Below are 22,675 nucleotides of genomic sequence, written 5' to 3'. Positions count from 1 at the left end.
AAGATTTTTGTGGTTTTCGGGTTCGCTCTTGACAAATTCAGAACAGTCAACTTCATCCTCTACAGAAATTACGCTCATATCATCATCCTCATTAAGCTCAGACGCGTATTCAACATCAATTTTATTTTCTGAGCTCAAGTTGGCATTCAATGAGTCAAATTTTTGTATGGTTTTGGTCCTTAGTTTCAGTTTATCGTTTTCATCCAAAAGGTTTTTCAGCATGTCCTTATGGTCCTTGGACTTTATAAACGATTCAATTTTGTCCAAACCATACATATAAGTCGGATTCACATCATCAGACAAAACTACACTTTCACAATTATATGCTTCAGCATCGATTTCATCCTCCTTAAACTCAAGGAAGGGCAAAATCATGCGATGAATTTTCTGCCCTATTTCACAGTTCAGATGAAGTTGAGTGATGTTAGCATAAAGACGTTTAGCAATTAAACAAAAAGCATTTCTCTGTTTCAGAAGTTTAAATTGTCTCTTTGTAAATAAATGTTTTCGTCCTTAGATTTAATCAGCTCCGACTCCTTCAGCTCTATCCACATCCTCCGTTCCTCACTCTTGGAGGACACCCTGCTTATTTGGTCAGTTAGGTTAGAATTGGTGACCCGTGTTTGAGTTAAACTACTATCTAGATTTGAGATTCTTGAATTTAAGCTTTTTAATTCTTTTTCATATGAATTTTGTGGGACTTTGAATGAAACAAAAACGGATTGTACCTTCTTGATCAATTCATCAAGCTCATTGAACTGCACACTAAGAGGTTTTGCTGTGAAGCATAAGTCCTCTCGTTCCTTGGTGTCCTCTTTCCCACCGTCTGTATTGTATCCCCTCATTTGAGATACATCTGTCACCATCAAACACTTCCCACTGCTTTCATCACCTCTTGCAACGTATGCCTTTCCATGAGATGGCTTCCTGACCTCATCATCCTCTAAGTCGGTTGACCAGACCTGCACGCCACCGAACTCATCATCCGCTGCCGAACCCTGCACAATTAAAGCATTCATCGAAGGGTTAGTAGCAGCTTTCTTTCTCTTGATCTCTTCCATCTTTTTCATCAACACAGTCTCTTCATCCTTTTCCTCATACTTCTCTGCCATTTTCTTTAGGACACAGTCTTTGGCATAGTGGTTCTTTCCTCCACAGTAGTAGCAGTTCACACCAGAATCACCTTCAACTTTCGCCTCTTTCTTTGGTTCCTCTGTCTTCGGTTCCTCCCTAATCTTTTCAGAACTATAGCTTCCCTGCCAATTTCGGTTCTTATTGGTAGGGAACCTTTTCTTAATGAACCTCTTTGGATTCGACACCATCATTGCATAGTCTTCAGAAGTAAGATCATAGTCTTCTAAGTTGAGATCTTCATCTTCTACCACACTTTTGCTTTTGGACAGGAGGGCCAAGGACCCTAAACTAGAGACCACATTTTTCTCTTCCAAAACAATCTTTTCTTGGGATTTCAAAATCCCCACCAGCTTTGCCAACGAATAAGATTTCAATTGCTCATGAGCTTTAACAGTGGACACAACAGCTCTCCACTCGGATCTAAGGCCATTCAAAAAGGTTACTTTTTGTTCAATCAGCTTCCTTTCTATGTCGTGTTTGATCATCTTGCTAAGAGGATGATTGAAGTGATCAAACGTCTGAGTAACAGTTTCATCAGAATTTTGTTTAAATTCACCAAATTCAGACCAAAGCAAGGTCTGAATAGAATGCTCCAAATCTTCATCTGTGGAATATAGCTCTCGCAGCCTATCCCAAATTTCTTTAGCGGTGCTGCATGAACTCACTAGCCTGAATGTATCTGATTGCAGAGCGAATCAAATCAGTCTCAATGCTTTAATGTTGCATTGAAACTTTTCCTTTTCGTCTTGAGCAACATCCTTTACGTCCTTTAACAGATCATTATACTCTTTCTGAGTTTTAATGATTTTTGATGTTTCTGAATAAGCAAATGGTCCAGAAACGATTGCTTCCCAAATAAGGTATCCATTGTCTTCCGATCCGATGACATAATCTTCAAAGTGATGTGCCCAGACTTCGTAATCCTGGGTGTAAAGAATAGGAATCTTCGTCGTCGATCCAATGTTGTAAGAGATGTTGATGGGATTAGATTGTGACTCGTCCATGCTTGATCGTTTTTAACTTGTTTGAAAGATCAAACTTGTAATATTTAATATTAGGGCTAAACAAATAAATGTTGAGTTACGTCAATAATGGAATGACGGCTCAATAAATATTAGTTAATGCGGAATAACCCTAATCGTAAACTCTTTCACAGAAAAGATGTGTATGAATTACACAGCCTCCCGCTCTGATACCAATTGATGAGTTATGAATCAACTCTTTGATCGATTAGATCTTTGTAACAGGTAAGTGATGAACGTAAAACAGTAAACAAAACACAAGTATGAATCAAAATGTGTCGAATGATTAGATTACTCGATCCTCAGCAAAGCTCGACTAAGAACTTCCACTATAGAGGATTCTAGGGTTACAAAATAAGAACGATGATATTGCTGAACAATACTTTTCTAATCAATTCTAATCATCCGCTTGTTCTAGAATGCATGCAAGCATCTATTTATATTAAACCCTACAAAACTCACGGATGGACAGGCCCATACCGGAGATAAACATGGACTAGCTAACGAGCCCAATAGACGCAACACTATATTGACCCTAACACACACAAACAACGGTTTCGTCTTTCAACAATGCCATTTTGTTGTGGTGTATAAGGTGCCAAAAAGTTATGAGTTATTCCCTTATCAGCCAGAAAACCATCAAAATCATTATTCTTGAATTCCAGACCATTGTCGCTTTTGATATTCCTTACTGTTTTCCTCAGCTGCACTTCTATTTGCTTAATGAATGTTTTCAGCTTGGGAGTTGCATCTGATTTCTGTTTAAGAAAGAAAACCCAGGTGAAGCGTGAAAAGTCATCTACAATTACAAGAATATACTTACTTCCACCAAAGCTTTCAATAGTCAAAGGTCCACATAATTCGATGTGCAAGAGTTCAAGAGCTTCAACTATCTTTGTGTTAATCCGTGTAGGGTGGCTCTTTCTGCTTTGTTTCCCCGTTTCACATGCTGCACACAGATGGTCCTTGTCAAATTTGAGAAGAGGGAGTCCACGAACATGATCACCAAGCACCAACTTATTAATTTCTTTAAAGTTCAGGTGCGATAGTCGTCTATGCCACAACTAGCTATCATCCGTATTTGCCTTTGTTAGCAAGCATATAGCCGGTTTTCCTCGTATGGGATTGAGATTTAATGGGTACATCTATCCCTTACGTTCAGATTTCAGCAGAACCTTTTTGGATTGTTTCTCAATTATCTCTGATCCCTCATCATCGAATGATACTTTTAAGCCTGTGCCCACAACTAATTGTGACACACTAAGGAGGTTGTGTTGTAATCCTTCTATGTAAGCCACTTTTCGAATCGTGGAGTCACCATTTGTTATCACGCCATAACCCTTGATTATTCCAAAAGAGTTATTCCCATATTTCACACAGCCACCATTTTTCAGTGAACGAAATTCTCTAAGTTCTTCCTTCCTCCCTGTCATGTGACACGAGCAGCCACTGTCTATGTACCATTCTTCATCGAACTGCTCGTCACTCATTACCTGCAAATTTAAGCAAATTTAGGAACCCAAAGTTGCTTGGGTTCTTGTGAGTTTTTCACAGAGAAAGGACTTGCAGTATAAATATCAACCAAGTATGTTCTTTTTACTAATGTGGTTTGATCTTTTCTTTTAATTGTATATACCTTAATTTTTGTTTTATCTTGTTTAAATTTGAATTCGTTGGTTAGTTTGTTTGAAGGCATTTGACTCCTAGGATTGGTTGATGATTGCTTATTGTTGCTCCTAGTATCAGCAGTTAGCTTTTCTTTTCCTTTGAAAGTTGCTTTGCTTTGAGGTTTGTTGTAGCCGAAACTAGATTAAGGACCAAAACTGGGTTTAAAACTGTTAGGGGGACCGAAACTCGACTTAGGACCGAAACTAGATTGAGGACCGAAAGTGGATTTTCGGTTCTCAGACTTGGAATTGTAAGAACTTTGGCTGAATTTGTTTGTTACTTTTTCTTTTCCTTTGCCCTCTGAGATCTTCTTTGGAGGAACATAGTTGGAATTTTGTGAATTCCAGTAACTCTTTCGCTCATTCAAATTCTTAGCATATCTTTGATTTCGTAAGCGTTTTTGCTCAGCCAGTTCCTTCTGCGATTTGTGCATATTCAAGCTTGCCTTTTGCTTCTCTCTTTGGGTTTCGGTTGTTTTGACTGGAGCTTTCGGTTCTTCTCTCTGTTCTATAGGAATGTCCTTGGTTACACTCATGCTTGGTTTGTCAGAACTCGAGGGTTTATTTAAGGGTTCAGCAACGTATCTTCCTTTAACTTTCCAGGAGGTCTGCTCAGATAAGCCTACAGTTTCGTCTGCATTATCTATGGGAGCCGACCAGAAGACCTCTTCGCATCCTTCTGCATTATCTTTTTCTACCAAGACTCTTAATTCTTCTGTTTGTCTATGAGTAACTCCTTCAGTTGCACACACTTGATTTGGCACGGTTTAAACCTTTTGATAAACCACAACTTTTTCTTTTAGCTTCCTTTCCTTATCCTTTGCTAGACGAGCAAATTCTACCGAATCTTCTAAGATTAATGGTTTATCATTCTCAGTTTCGCTCTTCTTAAACTCAGAGCAATCAACTACATCTTCTACAGATATCTCACTCATCTCATCAAATTTAGATGCGTTGTCTAAGTATATTTTATTTTCAGATATTAGTTTGGCATTGGATTGATCAAATGAATGAATAGTGTCCGATTTGATTTTCAATTTATCATTTTCATCTAAAATGTCTTTTAACATACATTTGTGTTCTTTTGAATCTATGAAGGTTTCTATTTTGTCCAGACCAATTTTGTATGACATGGATGTCTCTTCTGATGACACTACTGATTCGCATTCTGCTATTACCTCATCTTCCTTAAATTCAAGAAATAGCAAAATCATCTTATGAATTTTCTTACCTATCTCACAGCTTAAATACAATTGAGCTATATTAGTGTATAAACGCTTAGCAATTAAACAAAAAACATTTATCTGTTTCAAAATTTTCAAATTGTCTTTTTGTAAATAAAAATTTTCGTCCCTAGCTTTAGCTAATTCCGCCTCCTTCAACTCGATCCACATCCTTCTCTCTTCACTCTTTGAAGATACCTTGCTGAGTTGGTCAATTAGGTTAGAATTCGCTAAGCGAGTTTGCATGAGACTACCACTTAAGTTAGAGAATTTAAATTTTAATTCGTTTAATTCTTCTTCATAATTTGTTAACGGAATTTTAAGTGATTCGAGGATGGTTTGTACCTTTATGATCAACCGATCGCAGTCGTTGATCTGCTCACTGATAGGCTTTTCCGCGAAGCATTTGTCTTCATTCAGGTTCGGTTCTTTATTTTCACTTTCGGTTGATGATCCAGCGGTGACCATCAAGCACTTCCCGGCCGAACCTGCTTCCTTTGCCATATAAGCCCTTCCATGAGTGGACTTTCTTACTTCTTCATCCTCAGAGTCGGTTGACCACACTTCCACACCACCGAACTCATCTTTATCTGCCTTTTCCTGCACAATTAAAGCATTCATCGTACCTTTTGCGCCGTTAGTTGTCTTCTTGTTCTTGATCTCTTCTAGCTTTCGCATGTAATATGCCTCATCATCTTCCCCGTCTCTCTTCTCAGCCAATTTCCTTAACATACAATCCTTGGCAAAGTGGTTCTTCCCATGGCAGTAGTTGCAGTTGTATCCCGAGTCTCCAGCAAGTTTGCTCTCACTCTTGTCTTCAGCCTTTTGAGAGGCGCTCTTCGCTTCATCCTTCGCCTTCTCGGAACTATAACTTCCTTGCCAGTTTCGGTTCTTGTTGACAGGAAATTTTCTTCTAGCAAACATCTTTGGATTAGTGACCATCATAGCATATTCTTCGCTTGTAAGGTCATATTCAGACATATCCGACTCTTCTTCTTCTTCTGCAACACCCTTTCCTTTTGATATAAGAGCTAGCGATCCCATAACAAAGACCACTTTCACTTCTTTGGTTACTTCACTTTCATGGGACTTAAGGATTCCCACAAGTTTTGCAAGCGAGTAAGATTTGAACTGCTCATGCACTTTTACAGTAGAGACCACAGCCATCCATTCAGTTCTTAGTCCGTTCATGAAAGTCACCTTTTGCTCAATTAACTTTCTTTCTATTCCATGCTTGACCATTCTGCTGAGAAGATGATTGAACCGATCGAACGTCTGTACGAGTTTCTCCTCTGGTTTCTGTTTGAAAGCTCCAAATTCTGACAGTAACAAGGTTTGAGTAGAGTGTTCCAGATCTTCATCTGTTGAATAGAGTTCTTTCAATCTGTCCCAGATTTGTTTAGCGGTCGTGCATGAACCAACTAACCGAAAGGTGTCAGATTGCAAGGCGAATCTTATCATTCGCATGGCTTTCACATTACATAGCAACTTGTCCTTATCATCATGTCGCATCTTCTGTTCATCTGCCACCAGCTTGTTGTACTCCTGTTGAGTCTTGACAGTAGTGTTCGTTCCCGAATGAACAAACGGTCCAAGAGTGATGGCTTCCCAGATGAGATAGCCATGATCTTAAGAGCCGATCACGTAGTCTTCAAAGTGAAGCGCCCATACTTCATAATCTTGAGTATAGAGTATAGGTACCCTAGTTGTAGATCCGATGTTGTTTGAGATGTTATTGGGATTTGTTTGCGAATCATCGTGAGACATGTTGAGTTTTTAGAATCAGACTTTTAAACTTGAGATTAGGGTTTTATCTAAAACAAAGTTGCCTACGAAACGAAGAACACGACTTGTTATGTAACATCCGGATTCCCTGGTATATTATCTTATTTAATTATTTTTGGAGTTTGTGGAGGAACTCGGCGAGTTGATGCCAAGACTCGGCGAGTATGGTCGCGGATGTTCATCCGAGTTCACGTCCGGACTCAGCAAGTCCACGCTGTTTAATGTAACCCTAATCCCCCGGGTTTGGGGCCTATTTAAGGGCACTTATAGCCTCCCATTGTGGCTACCAGTCCCTTGAGAGAACCCTAAGTGAGCCAAATCGTTTGTGAGGAAGGAGAAGTCACATTTGATCCTTGTACCTTTGGTTTAGCAAGAAGAATGTGACCAAGAGCAAGAGGAGGTGCGATTCTAGCAGTTCCAGAGTTCAGAGACTTCATTTTGAGGTAATAGTTCGAACCTTCTCCAGTTTTGGTGTTGATCCTTAGATATAGGGTTTTCTAACCCCTTTTGAGGGTGGTTATGTGGAGCAATTGGTCCCTCCTCGAGTTTGTGCCTTGGATCTGGACTCAAAGAGGTCCAGAGACCTTAACCCTTGGAGCTTTATGAATCAGTTGGGGTTATTGGACTTAGGTTGCCATTTTTGGGATTAAATCACCATTTGATGCCTTGTTGTTGATATATAAGCATCAAGATTCGGACTTTACGTGACATTCATGCTTGGGAAAGCCAGATCTATGGCTTAGGGGCACAGATCCGACCTCAGGAAGTCAATAGAGTTTGTGCATGGCATGAACTCGCCGAGTTGTTCTTGAGACTCAGCGAGTAGAGTTAGGGTTTCACGTAAATCACTCAGTGAGTAGACTTTCCGAGTTGCGGGATAACTCAGTGAGTCAGAAGGGGATTAGAGGACTGGAGTTGAAGGCGGTACTCTCCAAGTTGTTCTTGAGACTCAGCGAGTTGAGTCGGGGTGGCCCCGCGATTCATGCCTGGTGTGACTCATCGAGCATAGGGAGGGACTCGATGTACCAAGCGGGACAAAGAGTTAGTGGTCATGTATGTACTCGCCGAGTCACCGGAGTGCACTCGGCGAGTTGGGTCAAAGTTTGACCGTTGACTTTTGTTGACTTTTAGGGTTTGGTCAACAATGGAGTCCTTGAGTCAAGAGGGGGGTAAAATAGTCTTTTACCCTTCTGAGAGTGCCAATAGAGGATTGAGTCTATTCTCGAGAGTTATATTTATGAGAGTATTTACTTTATGTGAATAGGCGGAGGCTAGGCAATATTTCTACCAAGTCAGAGATTTACCGAGACGCCTGAGGAGAGTCTTCTCACTATGCCTTACTCGATGGGGTAATTATGTGCGACTGAAGGGTCTCATGTGCATGATGTATATGTGATATAAGTTATATGTGATATGTTATGTGATATGAGTATGATGTGGGCCGGAAGGTCAAGATGATATGGACCGGAAGGTCAACAGAGTTTGGGATGGAAATCCCCTGAGACACTTGGATCGGAAGATCCTATGGCCTGGAAAGGTGTATGTGCAGTATGTGGTATTTTAGGGAACTCACTAAGCATTTATGCTTACAGTGTTATGTGTTATGTGTTTCAGGTACCAGTGATGATCGCGGGAAGGCGCCGGCATGATTCGTACACACGCACATTGGAGTTTAAACATTTTGATCTTGGGGTTTTGTACTGATACAATGTTGATACAATGTTTTTATTTATGAATGCAAATTATATTTCATGGTTTTCAAAAGTGAAAAATTGTTCAAATTTTTACGGTGTTACAAGTTGGTATCAGAGCCTTGGTTTGAGGGATTCGGATACATCTTCGAGCGTATCTGAACTCAAACTGGGGAATTGAGGAAAATTTTAATAATAAAGTAAAATTTTTTGAAAAAGAGTAAAAAGAGTTTTGAGACAAACAGAGCAGAGCCGTGTGTACGATCAGCCAGCGCCAGAACGGTGATTTCCCAAAATACCCTCATAATAAGTGTTATCAGATATGCTATGTTACGCTATATGATGAATTACGATATGCATGATAGAGTAGACTAGGTATTCTTATTAGGACTAGAGTGGCCTGATATATGATGCCTTAGTCTAGGGGTTTTGCTGCTAGAAATGCTTAAGAGTGTTTAGATAGCAGCGAGGTGCTTATGAGAGATTTGCTAGCGAGTAGCACAGGATAGAGAGAGTAGAGTACTTGGGATTTGGGGCTCAAGGAGGAGGAATTAGGATGAATGCTGATGCGGTATGGACCGTAGTATTGGGCCCGTACTACTGAAGATACCGGGTTGGTGCGCAATCCAAGTAAGAATCCTTAGGGTACCAAGGAACAAGTAGGGTGGAGTTATCGATTGTGATTATACTCGAGGGGGTCCCTAATATTCTTATGTTGTATTTCAGAGGGAGACCATGGTTGGGACACGCCACACACCAGAGGGCAGTAGCATGAGCGAGGCTGAGATCCGTAGGATCATTCAGGAGGAGGTGGCTGCGGCCATCAGGGCAGAGATACCAGAGATCTTAGGGTCTATCAAGACCACTTTGATTGAGACATTTGACAAGAGATACGCTGCTCTTTCTGAGGCTGCTGTTGTTGCAGCCACTGCAGCTATAGCTGCGACGAGGCCGCAGGGTGGTGATGCGTTGCTGTTCCGGGAATTCAGCAACACGAAACCACCAGAGTTCGATGGGACCCAGGACCCGATTGCAGCGATGAGGTGGATATCAGACATTGAGGGGTGTTTCTTTACTTGCTCATCCCCTGAGCATTTAAGAGTTCGGTTCGCACTGAACCAGCTTTGCTTGGGGGCGAAGGACTGGTGGAAGTTCGTGACAGCACACTATTCCTCAGCAGAGCTTGCTGCGGTGACCTGGGAGAGGTTCACCGCTATGTTTCGTGATGAGTACGTTCCCCCGGTGGAAAGGGAGTGTTTGGCTCAGGAGTTCTTGACCCTCAAGCATGGTACTGAGTCAGTTACTGTGATTACTCGGATGTTTCACGAGAGGGTGATGTTCTGCCCTGAGCACGTATCGACTGAGCAGGCACGTATGAGCCGATATCTGAGCATTCTGAGGAGAGACATTCGTGAGTTTGTAGCAAACTCATCATACCGGACATTTGCTGAGCTTCAGGGAAATTCCCGGAAGAGGGAAATTGAGTTGGAGATGCAGGCTAAGGAGGAGGCCGAGTCTCAGAGGATGGATCGGCAGCCAGCACAGTCTCAACCGGCAGCCAAGCGGGCCAAGCCCGCCGATTCAAGGTTTGGGGGTCAGAAGGGTCGCACTTGCAGAAAGCGCGGCAAGGGTCATGATGGAGTTTGTAGGTTTGGTGCTTGCTACAAGTGTGGCAAGGAGGGGCATATCGCCAAGGATTGCCCCAAGGGATTCATGGTCTGCTTTTATTGCAACCAGACCGGGCACCGGAAGGCGGAGTGTCCATAGTTGCGAGGGACGACACAGGGAGCACCTCAGGGATCTGCCCCTGCTGCTGCGAGAGCTAGTGAGAGTCGTTCGGTGAAAGCCGAGGCGCCGAAGGCACGAGGGAGACCCTTCCAGTTGATTGCGGAGGAGGTCCACGCAGCACCCGATGTCGTGGCCGGTATGTATTCTTTCATGTATTCCCGGAGGAGTTGTCGGGCGTACCTCCAGAGATGCAGGAGTTGTACTTGCAGCTTCAGGAGCTGCTGGGGAAGGGATTTATACGGCCGATCAGTTCGCCGTGGGGAGCACCTATCCTTTTTGTCAAGAAACTGGATGTGCATTGATTACCGAGAATTGAACAAATTGATGGTCAAGAACCGTTACCCGTTGCCGAGGATTGACGATTTGTTCGATCAGTTGCAGGGAGCATCTTGGTTCTCCAAGATCGATTTGAGGTCTGGATATCATCAGGTGAGGGTGCGAGATGAGGATATCCAGAAGACAGCGTTCAGGAATAGGTACGGGCATTACGAGTTCGTGGTGATGCCTTTCGGGCTCACCAACGCACCAGCGGTGTTCATGGATCTCATGAACAGGGTGTGTAGACCGATGTTGGATCACTCGGTGATCGTATTCATCGACGACATTTTGGTGCATTCGAGATCTAGGGAGCAGTATGAGGAGCATTTGAGGGAGATCATCGGGGTTTTAAGATCAGAGAGGCTTTATGCCAAATTCTCCATGTGCGATTTCTGGTTGCGAGAAGTCCAGTTCCTGGGACATCTCGTTAACCAGAAAGGGATATTGGTCAACCCCGCCAAGATTGAGGCGGTGATGAGTTGGGAGGTGCCGAGGTCACCAACGGAGATCAGGAGTTTCCTAGGACTGGCAGACTATTATCGGAGGTTCATCAGGGATTTCTCCAAGATCGCCGTGCCACTCACTAAGTTGACCCGGAAGGGTGTAGCTTTTGCTTGGGGTCCAGAGCAGCAGGCCTCCTTCGAGACACTTCGCCAGAGACTATGCGAAGCCCCGGTGTTAGCCCTTACGGAGGGAATGGATGATTTTGTGGTATATTATGACGCGTCGATATCAGGGTTGGGAGCAGTGCTTATGCAAAGAGGGCATGTGACAGCATATGCATTGAGGCGGCTGAAGCCTCATGAGGCGAGGTATCCTACCCATGATTTAGAGTTGGGGGCAGTAGTGTTCGCCCTCAAGATCTGGCGTCACTATCTGTATGGGGTCCGGTGTACCATATACACGGATCACAAGAGCCTGAAGTACTTGATGGATCAGCCCAACCTGAATATGCGACAGAGGAGATGGCTGGATGTGGTAAATGATTAAGATTGTGAGATCCTGTATCACCCGGGGAAGGCCAACGTGGTAGCCGATGCCCTGAGTCGTAGGGCGGAGAGTGTTCCAATGCGTGACGTTTTTATGAGATTAACAGTGATGACTCCGGTGTTGGACACCATTCGAGGAGCCCAGGCCGAGGCCGTGAGACCAGAAAACCAGAAGAGAGAGCAATTTATCGGGCAAGTATCGGAGTTCGTTACCGATAGCCGTGGGCTCATGACATTTCAGCGTCGGATTTGGGTGCCGCTTGTGGGCGGAACGCATACCATTTTGATGGAGGAGGCACATCGATCGAAGTTCTCGATCCATCTTGGGGCCATTAAGATGTATTTGGACCTGAAAAGGGAGTATTGGTGGCCCTGTATGAAGAGGGACGTTGCATGGTTTCTGGAGAGGTGCCTAACCTGTCGTAGGGTTAAGGCCGAGCACCAGAGACCGCACGGCAAGTTGCAGCCGTAAGAGATTCCCGAGTGGAAGTAGGAACAGATTGCTATGGACTTTATCACCAAATTGTCGAGGACTACGAGGGGCGTCGACGCAATTTGGGTGATTGTAGACCGGTTGACGAAGAGCGCTCATTTCCTCGCTATCAGTGAGAGCTCTTCCGTAGAGAAGTTGGCAGAGATGTACGTGAGGGAAGTGGTATCACGGCATGGAGTGCCGATCTCGATTGTCTCAGAGCGAGATGTGCGTTTCACTTCCAGATTCTGGAAGAAATTTCATGAGGAATTGGGTACTAGGCTGCATTTTAGTACCGCATACCACCCACAGACTGACGGACAGAGTGAGCGGACGATTCAGACGCTCGAGGATATGCTCCGGGCATGTGTGTTGGATTTCGGCGGGATTTAGGATACGTATTTTCCCTTGGTGGAGTTTTCCTACAACAACGGCCATCATTCGAGCATTGGTATGCCACCCTTTGAGCTGTTGTATGGGAGGAGGTGTCAGACCCCCATTTGCTGGGGAGAAGTAGGGCAGCGTGTGATGGGTAGTACAGAGATCGTACTTCAGAAGACTGAGCAGATACAGTAGGTCAGGCAGAGGTTGTTGACCACTCAGAGTCGTCAGAAGAGTTATGTGGATAGGCGCCGGTCCGAGCTCGAGTTCCAGGTTGGAAACTTCGTACTCCTGAAGGTCTCTCCTTGGAAAGGAGTGATCCAATTCAGGAAGAGGGGCAAGTTGGGGCCCCGATATATTGGTCCTTTCAGGGTGATCGCGAGGGTAGGTAGGGTAGCTGTAAGGTCAAACCTTGTAATATGATGATGTTTGAAACTGGTCACTCAGCGTCAGCGCATGACTCAGCGTCAGCGTACCAGTTGTTCAGTGCATAGCTTAATGTTTAGCATTTTGTAACTGATTTAGTACTTATCTAATTTCAATAGTTATCGTCTATTAGTTAGTTGGCATATCCCTGATTTGTAGGGATTGCCTAGAATAGTTGTATATATTCATTTGTACCGGTTTGTGATAGGCACGCCTTTTACAAACCCTAACAGCCGCTTTGTGCATTCGATAATCTCTTTGTGAGATTATCATTCTTAGTGAAAGTTTTCTTCGTGAATCCTTATTGTTCTTATTTTCAGTCATTGTTTGATAAGTTGTTTGATCATAGGAACTTCAATTGGTATCAGAGCAGTGTTCTCTTATCAAACAAATGGCTTCATCATCTTCCTCTTTAAACTCATCAGATTCCAAAGCTTTGTATGCTTTGGAATCTGTAGATGAAGACATGTTGGACGTCGTCAATAATGGTCCATATGTTCCGATGTATCAGCCCTTGAAAAACAATGTTCCTGATGGTGTCATGAAGAAAACACCTAAAGAGAACTGGGCAATAGATGACAAAAGAAAGAATGGTTTAGATGTTCATGCTCGGGCAGCAATCAGCTATGCTTTACCATATAATATCTTTGGGCTGGTTCAGAACTGCATCTCAGCAAAAGAAATGATGGACACACTGACTGTGTCTTTTGAAGGTACTGAGGAAGTCAAGGCTACCCAGATAAATGATCTAAACATAATGTATGAACATTTCTTTGCAAAGAAAGGTGAAACCCTGACTCAAACCTTTAACTGGTTTAATTCTCTTGTTAATGATCTGCGGAGACTAGATCAGTTAAAGCATCGAACTGTTCTAGTGCAGAAGTTTTTGGATTCTTTGGGTGTAGGTTGGGAAAATCATGTTGATGTGCTAAAAAATAGTGAGAAGATCATCACAATGGATTTACAAAGTCTTTATGGAAACCTTCGATACTATGAGGAATCAAAGCTCCAGAGAAAGGAGCTGATGAAGGATGCTCAGCGTCAGTCATCAGTGGCACTATTTTCAAACAAAAGGCAAGAGACCGAGTCAGACACTGAATACCATTCAGACATTGATTCTTCTAAAAGTGATACTGATGATCTGGAAAAGGTTGTTGCTAGTGCGGCTTTCATTGTGAAAACTTTTGAGAAATCAGGCCGTAATTTTTCAAAGTTTCAGAAGAAGATGGGGGAAATCTTCTAAAAAATCAGATGCTGACAAGAAACATGCTACTGAAAAGAAAGGGAAAGCTCAGTGCTTTAACTGTGGTAGCACTGATCATTTTGCAAAAGAATGCAAGCAAAGAACCCAAAGCTCAGACGAATACTGGAAGCAAAAGTACAACAAGTTGGTTGAAAAGCTGAAAGCAGAGAACTTGGAACATAAAGTTCTTGTAGCTGAAGAAGAAAAATGGAAGACTGATGAGGAATCATCAGATGATGAAGTTAAATGTCTGATGGCTAAGATAGAAGATGTTGATGAATGTGAAGTCAGCAAAAGTTCGTTTGATGCTGATATATCTGATGCAGTTGAAAATTCCAGGAAGCACAACACTGATTCTCCTTCAATGTATCAGGTTCAAAATTTTGTTTCCTATTCAATGAATGAAAAAATCAAAATGTTTGAGTATTTGGGTGTTCTTAATTCTAAGAAGAATCAAATCATAAGGGATATGCAGAATCAAATTGATCTTCTTAAAACCGAACTATCCCTGAAAAATAACATTATTGATACTACTCAGGAAAATCTAAGAGTCACTAGTTTATCAAACTCCTCTCTGTCTATTGAAATTGATAATGTTAAAGATCTCTTGAACAAAGAACAAACTGTACTACAAATTTGGGCTAAATCTCACAAAAATGCTAATTATGTTATTTCTGCTTAAATACCTCATTCATGTGAGAAAATTCTTGGAGGAAATTTTGCTAAAGCTGAAAAGATTTTTAAATCTCAAGAAAAAGAATCTGAATTTTATTCCATGAACGAGTTGAAAGATAGTTTCAAAAACAAGTTTATCAGTAACACTTTTATTAATCAGAGTCTCATCGATGAATACTGTGTTACTAATTCTAATGGTGTTACTGAATGTGATATTGAAATTACCGGAATTGATCCTACCTCTTACCCTGCACATCTTGTGAGACCAACTCCTCTCACTGAAAATATTATTGCATTTCCTATCTCAAATGGAGTGTTTCATGTTGTTCATGAACAACTTAAGCATTACCCTGATTGTAGTGCTTCAGTGAATAAGTCCAAATCTGATATTGATGTCAACTCCTCATCCATCACTGATCATAATCCATCTGACACTGAATTTAGTTGCGATTCAATATCAAACAAAAGGACTCAAAGTTCACTTGGTGGATCTTACAAATCCAAATGTGTTAAATCTAGAAATCTGCTCACCAAGAAAAACTTTGGTACTAGAGTTTGTTACAGATGTGGTGATACCTCTCACAAGATCAGTGAATGCACATTTGATAAAACATCTTTAAGAGCTGACAACATCAAAGTTAGAAATGAAAAATGGACTCTTAAATCAAATTCCTTAAACTGCCTTCCTAAAGAGTGTTATAATTTATTGTCGAATAACTTTGTGAATGACCCATTTTACAACGGGTCAGTGTGTTCTAACTAGTTTCTCAGCACTGCAGGGTTAAGAGCATCTTTGGTACTTAGACAGTGCTTGCTCAAGACATATGACAAGATCCAAGTCTCTCCTGGAAGACTATGTTAAGAAAAGTGGTCCTGCAGTTACATACGTAGACAATGGAAAGGGATTTACTAAAGGATATGCGAACATCAAGTGCAACAATGTGGTGTTTCAGAATGTTTCATATGTAAAGGGGCTCAAACACAACCTTATCTCAATCAGCCAATTGTGTGATGATGATTATGAAGTTCATTTTACAAAGAAGGAGGGAAGAGTCATCAACACTGACAAGAACATTGCACTATCAGCAAGCAGAAAAGATGATATATATGTTCTCGACATGTTCTCAAGTGACAAAGCACTGATGCATTGTTTCTTTACCAAATCTCAAACCAATCTCAGCTGGATTTGGCACAAAAGGTTCTCACATTTGAACTTTAAGAATCTGTCTAAAATATCCAATCAAGATCTAGTTAGAGGTCTCCCAAAATTCAGTTTTTTCAAAGATAAGGTGTGCTCAGCGTGTGAACAAGGAAAGCAAACCAAGTCATCATTCAAACCCAATTCATGTTCTAGCATATCCGTTCCTCTTCATTTACTTCACATGGACTTGTTTGGACCCATTCATGTTCGTTCCCTAGGAGGAAACAAGTATACACTGGTGGTTGTGGATGAGTTTACTCGATTTACATGGGTAATTTTCTTGAAGAAGAAAGGTCATGCTGCATAGGAAGTTATCTCCCTGATTCGTCAAAACGAGACACTGACTGGTCTCAAAGTTAAGCAGCTAAGGAGTGATCATGGCACTGAGTTCCGGAATTCAACTCTTGAAGACTTTTGTGATTTTAAAGGCATTGGGCAGAACTTTTCAGCTCCTCACACACCTCAACAAAACGGAGTTGTTGAACGAAGAAATCAAACACTGATTGAGGCAGGAAGAACCTTAATGATACATGCTGGTCTTCCTATGTCGTTTTGGGCTGAAACTGTTAATACAACATGTTATACTCAGAATCGCTCTCTAATTCACAAGGTTCACAAGAAGACACCATATGAGATGCTGAAAGGTCGAAAGCCAAACATATCCTTCTTTCACATGTTTGGATGTATTTGCTATATTCTCAATCAGCACGATCCCAGATCAAAATTTGAGCCTAAGGCTGACAAAGGTATTTTCGTTGGATATTCATCTATTTCAAAGGCTTTTCATGTTTTTCATGTGAACAGGCAGTGCATTGAGGAATCCATTCATGTAAAGTTTGATGAAGAATCGTACACTGATGAAAAAGTAGCTCATTCCTCTTCTATCTTTCAAGAGCTTCTCTCTTGCCCATATGATGAAGTTTCTCACACTGAAGAAGAAGCTATTATTCCTGATCCTATCATTTCATACCCAAGTTCTGTAAATCAAGGTACTACGGTCAGCTCGACAACTCATTTGTCCGATGCTGATGAAACCCTTGAAGCTGAAGGTTCTCCTGCAACTAATGTTCCTTTCAGTAATAACGCTTCAGTGTCAAATCCATTGGAATCAGCTCCTGAACATCGAGATCACCCTGTTGATCAAATTATTGGGAATCTTCATGATGGTGTCCGAACCAGATCTCGTGTATCCAATAATTTTTGCATGTATGTTAACTTCGTTTCAATGATCTTACCTGACAAGATACACTCAGCTCTTCAAGACGCTGACTGGATTAAAGCCATGCAAGACGAGCTGAATGAGTTTGAAAGACACAAGGTTTGGACTCTTGTTCCCAGACCATCAGGAAAGACCATCACCGGAACACGCTGGGTCTACCGCAACAAGGTTGATAAAGATGGTATTATTACTCGCAACAAAGCAAGACTTGTTGCTCAGGGGTTCACTCAAATTGAATCTATTGACTATGGGGAGACTTTTGCTCCAGTTGCCCGCATTGAAGCAATCAGACTCTTTTTTGCATATGCCTCATACATGAATTTCATTGTCTATCAGATGGATGTCAAAACAACATTTCTTCATGGTGTGTTAGAAGAAGAAGTATTTCTCAATCAGCCCCCAGGCTTTGAAGACAAAGAGCACCCCGACTATGTGTATCGACTAAACAAAGCTGTATATAGACTGAAGCAAGCTCCCAGGGCTTGGTATGAGACGCTGACAGCGTATCTTCTTGAAAATGGATACAAACAAGGAGCAATCGATAACACTATATTCATCAAAAACCAAGGCTCAGACATGATTCTTGTTCAAATCTATGTCGATGATATCATATTTGGCTCTCCAAGTGAGAAGCTGAGCAAGAAATTCGTTGAGATTATGTCTCAAAGGTTCGAGATGAGCATGATGGGGAAGATGACCTTTTTCTTAGGTCTTGAGGTTCAGCAAAAAAAATCAGGTATTTCAATTTGTCAAAGTAAATATATTACTGACGTGCTTGTTAAGTACTCTCTCAGTGACTGCAAACCGGCCTCTACTCCGGTGTCCAAGACTGATAAGCTACACGCTGATCCCACTGGCACTGATGTCAATCACTCTCTTTATCGAGGAATGATTGGATCTCTTCTCTATCTCACTGCAAGTCGCCCTGATATCATGTTTGGAACCATTCTCTGTGCTAGATTCCAAGCTAATCCCAAGGAGTCTCATCTCATTGCAGTCAAACGCATTTTTCGATACTTAAAGGGCACTCAGGACTTGGCACTGTGGTATCCTCGTGACTCAGCATTTGAACTTTTTGGATACATTGATTCCGACTATGCAGGATGCAACTTAGACAAGAAGAGCACGTCAGGTGGATGTCATTTCCTTGGAAATCGACTTATCAGCTGGTCTAGCAAGAAGCAAACATCAGTAGCTATCTCGACTGCAGAAGCTGAGTATGTTGCAGCTGGAAGATGTTGTGCTCAACTCTTATGGATTCAGAATCAGCTTCTAGACTATGGGCTTAAATTCACAAAGAATCCTATATACTGTGATAACACCAATGCCATTCAGATCACACAGAATCCTGTTCAGCACTCAAAGACAAAGCATATCGAGATCATACATCACTTCATCAGAGACAATGTTGAGAAGGGCAAGGTTGTTCTTGAACATGTCAAGACTTCAGATCAACTAGCTGATATCTTCACCAAGGCCCTGGATACTCAAACAACTGCTCACATTATTAGAGAACTTGGAATGATCACTTTGGATTTTTTTTTTAAATGTTTTATTAATGTTTGCTATTGTCTTATAAACTGATGTATTTTTTTGTTGATGATGATGTGCTGATAATGTTTACCATGCTGAGTACTTTGTATGATCTCTTATCTCTATCTTTTCTACAAATCTTCTAAACTAAAGTTGAATGATTCACTGTATTAAACCATACACTGATAACAACTTGAAACTCTTTGCCAATGGTTAGACCAAAGCACCAAGGTCTATCACACGCAACTATCCCTTCTTACCAATCTTACACTGATTCTATGATTCAGTGTGACAAAACACATGCTGATGAGAGTCTAACAGTCTTTGCCGATGGTTAGACCAAAGCACCAAGGTCTATCATACGCAACAATCCACTCTTCACCTTCTTCTCACTCAATGTCTAATGATTCAGTAAGAAGCACCACTCACTGATAAAGACTCAACACTCTGTGCCGATGGTTAGATAATTAAACCAGTATCTATCACACGCACCAACCACCTTGCTAACCTTAAACAAGCAAGTTGTACCTTGAATTGACGACAGACTATCTTTCAGCATGTAACTTTTAGTGACACTGATCTCAGCGCTTTCGCAGACACTGATTGTCGTTTCGTCTTCAGTACAACGGCTCTTTTTACCCAACGACTATTTTTCTGATTTGACAGTTTGTTAAGATACGCAGTTATTTTCGAAAAAGATAATCATTACCTTCTTAAAACCGTTTCATCCCATATTTAAACTTCTTTCCCACCTCTCTCCCAAACCTTCCTCTCATAATTCAAATTTCCTTCTTTTCTCTTCCAAACCCTAGAATTCAAACCTTCTTCAATGGCGGCATCACTATTTACCTTCTCCTCCACTTCACGAAGAGTCATCCCAGCTCCAAACTCTCCTCCTCTTCCAATATACATCAAAGCCACTAATGTCGTTTTCAACCCAGATATACCAGATGTTCATCGCGGTCTTGGACTTGATGATTTTGTTAATTTTCTAGTATCTTGCAGACTTCGATACGCTATCAGTGAGATTCCATCAAAGTTCTTTCCAGAACAAGTATGTGAGTTCTACTACACCGCAACAGTCAATAACAACAACGTCATCTCCGACACTATTGGGCGTGGCCGTCGCTCAGTCTTCATCTCCGCTGATCTTCTCAGTGCTGCACTCAGGTTACCAATTTTTGAACCATTCTCTGAGCTTCCAACTATTGAACGTTGTCGACGCCTTTTTGATCAACTAGGCTATGATCACTCCAAGGCTGGTGCTCGATCAAATCTCATTCTACGTCAATGTATGACTCCAGGATGGAAGTTCTTCACCGGAGCACTTTGCAAGTGTGTGTGGGCCACAAATCTCGTAGTGGTGATCAATTGAGTGCCTTTGAGCAACAAGTTGTATGTTCTCTACTTCTCAACAAATATCTTGATTATGGAGCCTTCTTCTTTGATCAGCTTGTCCAACTTCTTTGTGCCAATGTAAGAGCTGATCATGTTCCATTTCCACGCTGGATTGCTCTTGTTCTGGATAAATTTTTCGTTGAATCCTACTACTCACTCTGGAAACCCCATCCAATGCCCTCGCATGTCAGTTCGAATGTATCAGGATGATCCACTGGCCAATGACATCGGCATCTCTGATCGGATGCAAGAATGGATCGTGAATCCATATACTGTTCCTTCATTAGATGCTGACACTGACGACGGAGCTGCTGATATCAACGACACTAATGTTGACATACAAGCTGATCCTAGTCCAGAAGGTGGTCGTATCTCTCCTCAACTTTCTCACCATACCATTTCTGTCATTGAAAAGATTCATTCGGCTTATGGGGAGCCATCTGCTCAGGGGGAGCAACCATCTCAAGGGAAACAACCATCTCAGGGGGAGCACCCTTCTCAGGGGGAGCAACATCGAACACAAGAAATTCCAGGTACTCAGCTCATTCAAATCCCGGCCTCAGCGTTTAATGAGCTTCTTACACTGACTCGAGACATGAGTCAGCGTCTTCTACGTATTGAGGCTGATGTCAACCAACTGAAGGGAGTTCTTCTGTCAACTCATTCCCCTGGCCCAAATGATGATGATGCTCAAAAAGGGGGAGAAACTGATTCTATTGAGCATGGTTCTGAGGGGAACATTATAAAACAGACCGAGCCACCACAGCCTGTGCACGAGTCTGAGAAACTAACAGAAACTGAAAAGACTACTGAAGATAGTGAGCATAATGATGAAGAAGAACATGATGATGAGTGTCAGATGCTAGACATGAACTTCATTGATCCCACTGTACCAGTTCAAGGTGAAGACTCAGATGTAGTTAGTGAGGATCTCCATCCTTTATCTCGAAAGCGTAAGGCAGCAGATACTGAATTATCTGATTCACATGCTGACACTTCTCTTCCCAGCAAGAAATCTAAGTCTATTGTCATCATATCCAATTTGGTAGCTGAATGGAACATGTCTCCTGATCAAGTTAAGCAAATCCTTGATGAAGCCAATAAAGCTCAGCTTCTAAAGAATATTGCTCAAGCTGATGAATCCCTCATTCAGCACAAACTTCAGGCCAAATGATCCTTTGAAGCTCAGATGCAAATATTTTTAGAATATCAGTCCAAATCTAAATCTTCACAGCCTCCTCCCAGTAGCAGTAAGTCAAGGACTGATAGTGTTCTCGATAGAATTGATCGCAAGAGGTTTCAAGATGTTCATAAACGAAGAGTGAGCAATGATAAGATCATCAAAGTTAAAGCCTCAAAACCTCGTAACGAGAAAATTCTTACTTTGCTGATCACTTGTCAAGGTCCTCAACATCCGTACACTGAAGTTGTCAAGAGAGACGAGTTGATCAAATATGGACTCTCTGAATGGATGGAATTGCTCGAGTTGGCATCCAAGAAAACTTCAGCTCTTTCTTCATAATTGACTTGTGCTCTTCATTTACTGATTCAGAAAGTTCAGCGTTTAGATCTCGTTCCTAAAGAGCGTCCTCAGCAGCAAGGCTCAAGTTCCTCAATTCCAAGAAACAGAAGAACCAGGTTTCAGGTTGATGGTGAAGATGTGTTGGTTCTGAATTTTGGTGCTGAAGAATTAAACAACTCTCTTCCCATTGGTGTTGAGCCGGTTCAACATCAGTTCATTTCTGTTCCTGAACATGGAATATTTTATCTTGACAAGAATAGAAAAATGTGTTTTCAGCGAACTGCAGAGATTCCAAGGGCTCCAACAACTCATCTTGTTGGCTTAAGACAAATGTGCATGAGTCATCAAGATCTTTCTGGAGAATTTCATATACTAATTGCTATGGAATTACTGAATAGAAGACAGGAGCTGCTGGATAGTCCTTACTAGCCAGTAAAAGTAGAAGCTGAAGCTGAGTATGAAGAAATTTTGTCCAGAGGTGTTCTAGTCTAGTTGGTTTTGAACATCATCATATTGAGGGAGATTTTAAGGTCAAACCTTGTAATATGATGATGTTTGAAACTAGTCACTCAGCGTCAGCTCATGACTCAGCGTCAGCGTACCAGTTGTTCAGTGTATAGCTTAATGTTCAGCATTTTGTAACTGATTTAGTACTTATCTAATTTCCATAGTTATCATCTATTAGTTAGTTGGCATATCCCTGATTTGTAGGGATTGCCTAGAATAGTTGTATATATTCTTTTGTACCGGTTTGTGATAGGCACGCCTTTTACAAACCCTAATAGCCGCTTTGTGCATTCGATAATCTCTTTGTGAGATTATCATTCTTAGTGAAAGTTTTCTTCGTGAATCCTTATTGTTCTTATTTTCAGTCATTGTTTGATAAGTTGTTTGATCTTAGGAACTTCAGTAGCCTATTGTTTGGAGTTACCTATAGAGCTAGGTCAGATTCACGACACCTTCCACGTGTTGCAGCTAAGAAAGTGTA

The 22,675-nt window shown here is 41.7% G+C and overlaps 1 protein-coding gene across 1 annotated transcript; it reads left to right on the top strand.

Moving 5' to 3' along the window:
* The first annotated feature begins 13,287 nt into the window (after positions 1-13,287).
* Positions 13,288-16,322, top strand: LOC145050900 (uncharacterized). Its single transcript, XM_078999088.1, has 4 exons — positions 13,288-14,095; positions 14,148-14,287; positions 14,975-15,359; positions 15,694-16,322. The coding sequence occupies exons 1-4, from the start codon at positions 13,288-13,290 to the stop codon at positions 16,320-16,322; spliced, it is 1,962 nt and encodes a 653-aa protein (XP_078855214.1).
* Positions 16,323-22,675: the final 6,353 nt, after the last annotated feature.

This window comes from Lactuca serriola, chromosome 5 (genome assembly GCF_051521515.1).
Source record: "Lactuca serriola cultivar US96UC23 chromosome 5, Lser_US96UC23_V15, whole genome shotgun sequence".
NCBI lineage: Eukaryota > Viridiplantae > Streptophyta > Magnoliopsida > Asterales > Asteraceae > Lactuca > Lactuca serriola.
Note: the sequence above shows the minus strand (reverse complement) of the source record. Positions and strands in the feature narration are given on the sequence as shown.

What these genes read in the sequence shown, in the direction of transcription:
- LOC145050900 (XM_078999088.1), top strand. Translation starts at nt 13,288, where the DNA reads ATGGCTTCATCATCTTCCTCTTTAAACTCATCAGATTCCAAAGCTTTG. An exon ending in AACTTTTGAGAAATCAGGCC is followed by an intron (nt 14,096 to 14,147) that starts GTAATTTTTCAA and finishes CTAAAAAATCAG; the next exon opens with ATGCTGACAAGAAACATGCT. An exon ending in GCTCACCAAGAAAAACTTTG is followed by an intron (nt 15,360 to 15,693) that starts GTACTAGAGTTT and finishes GTGGTCCTGCAG; the next exon opens with TTACATACGTAGACAATGGA.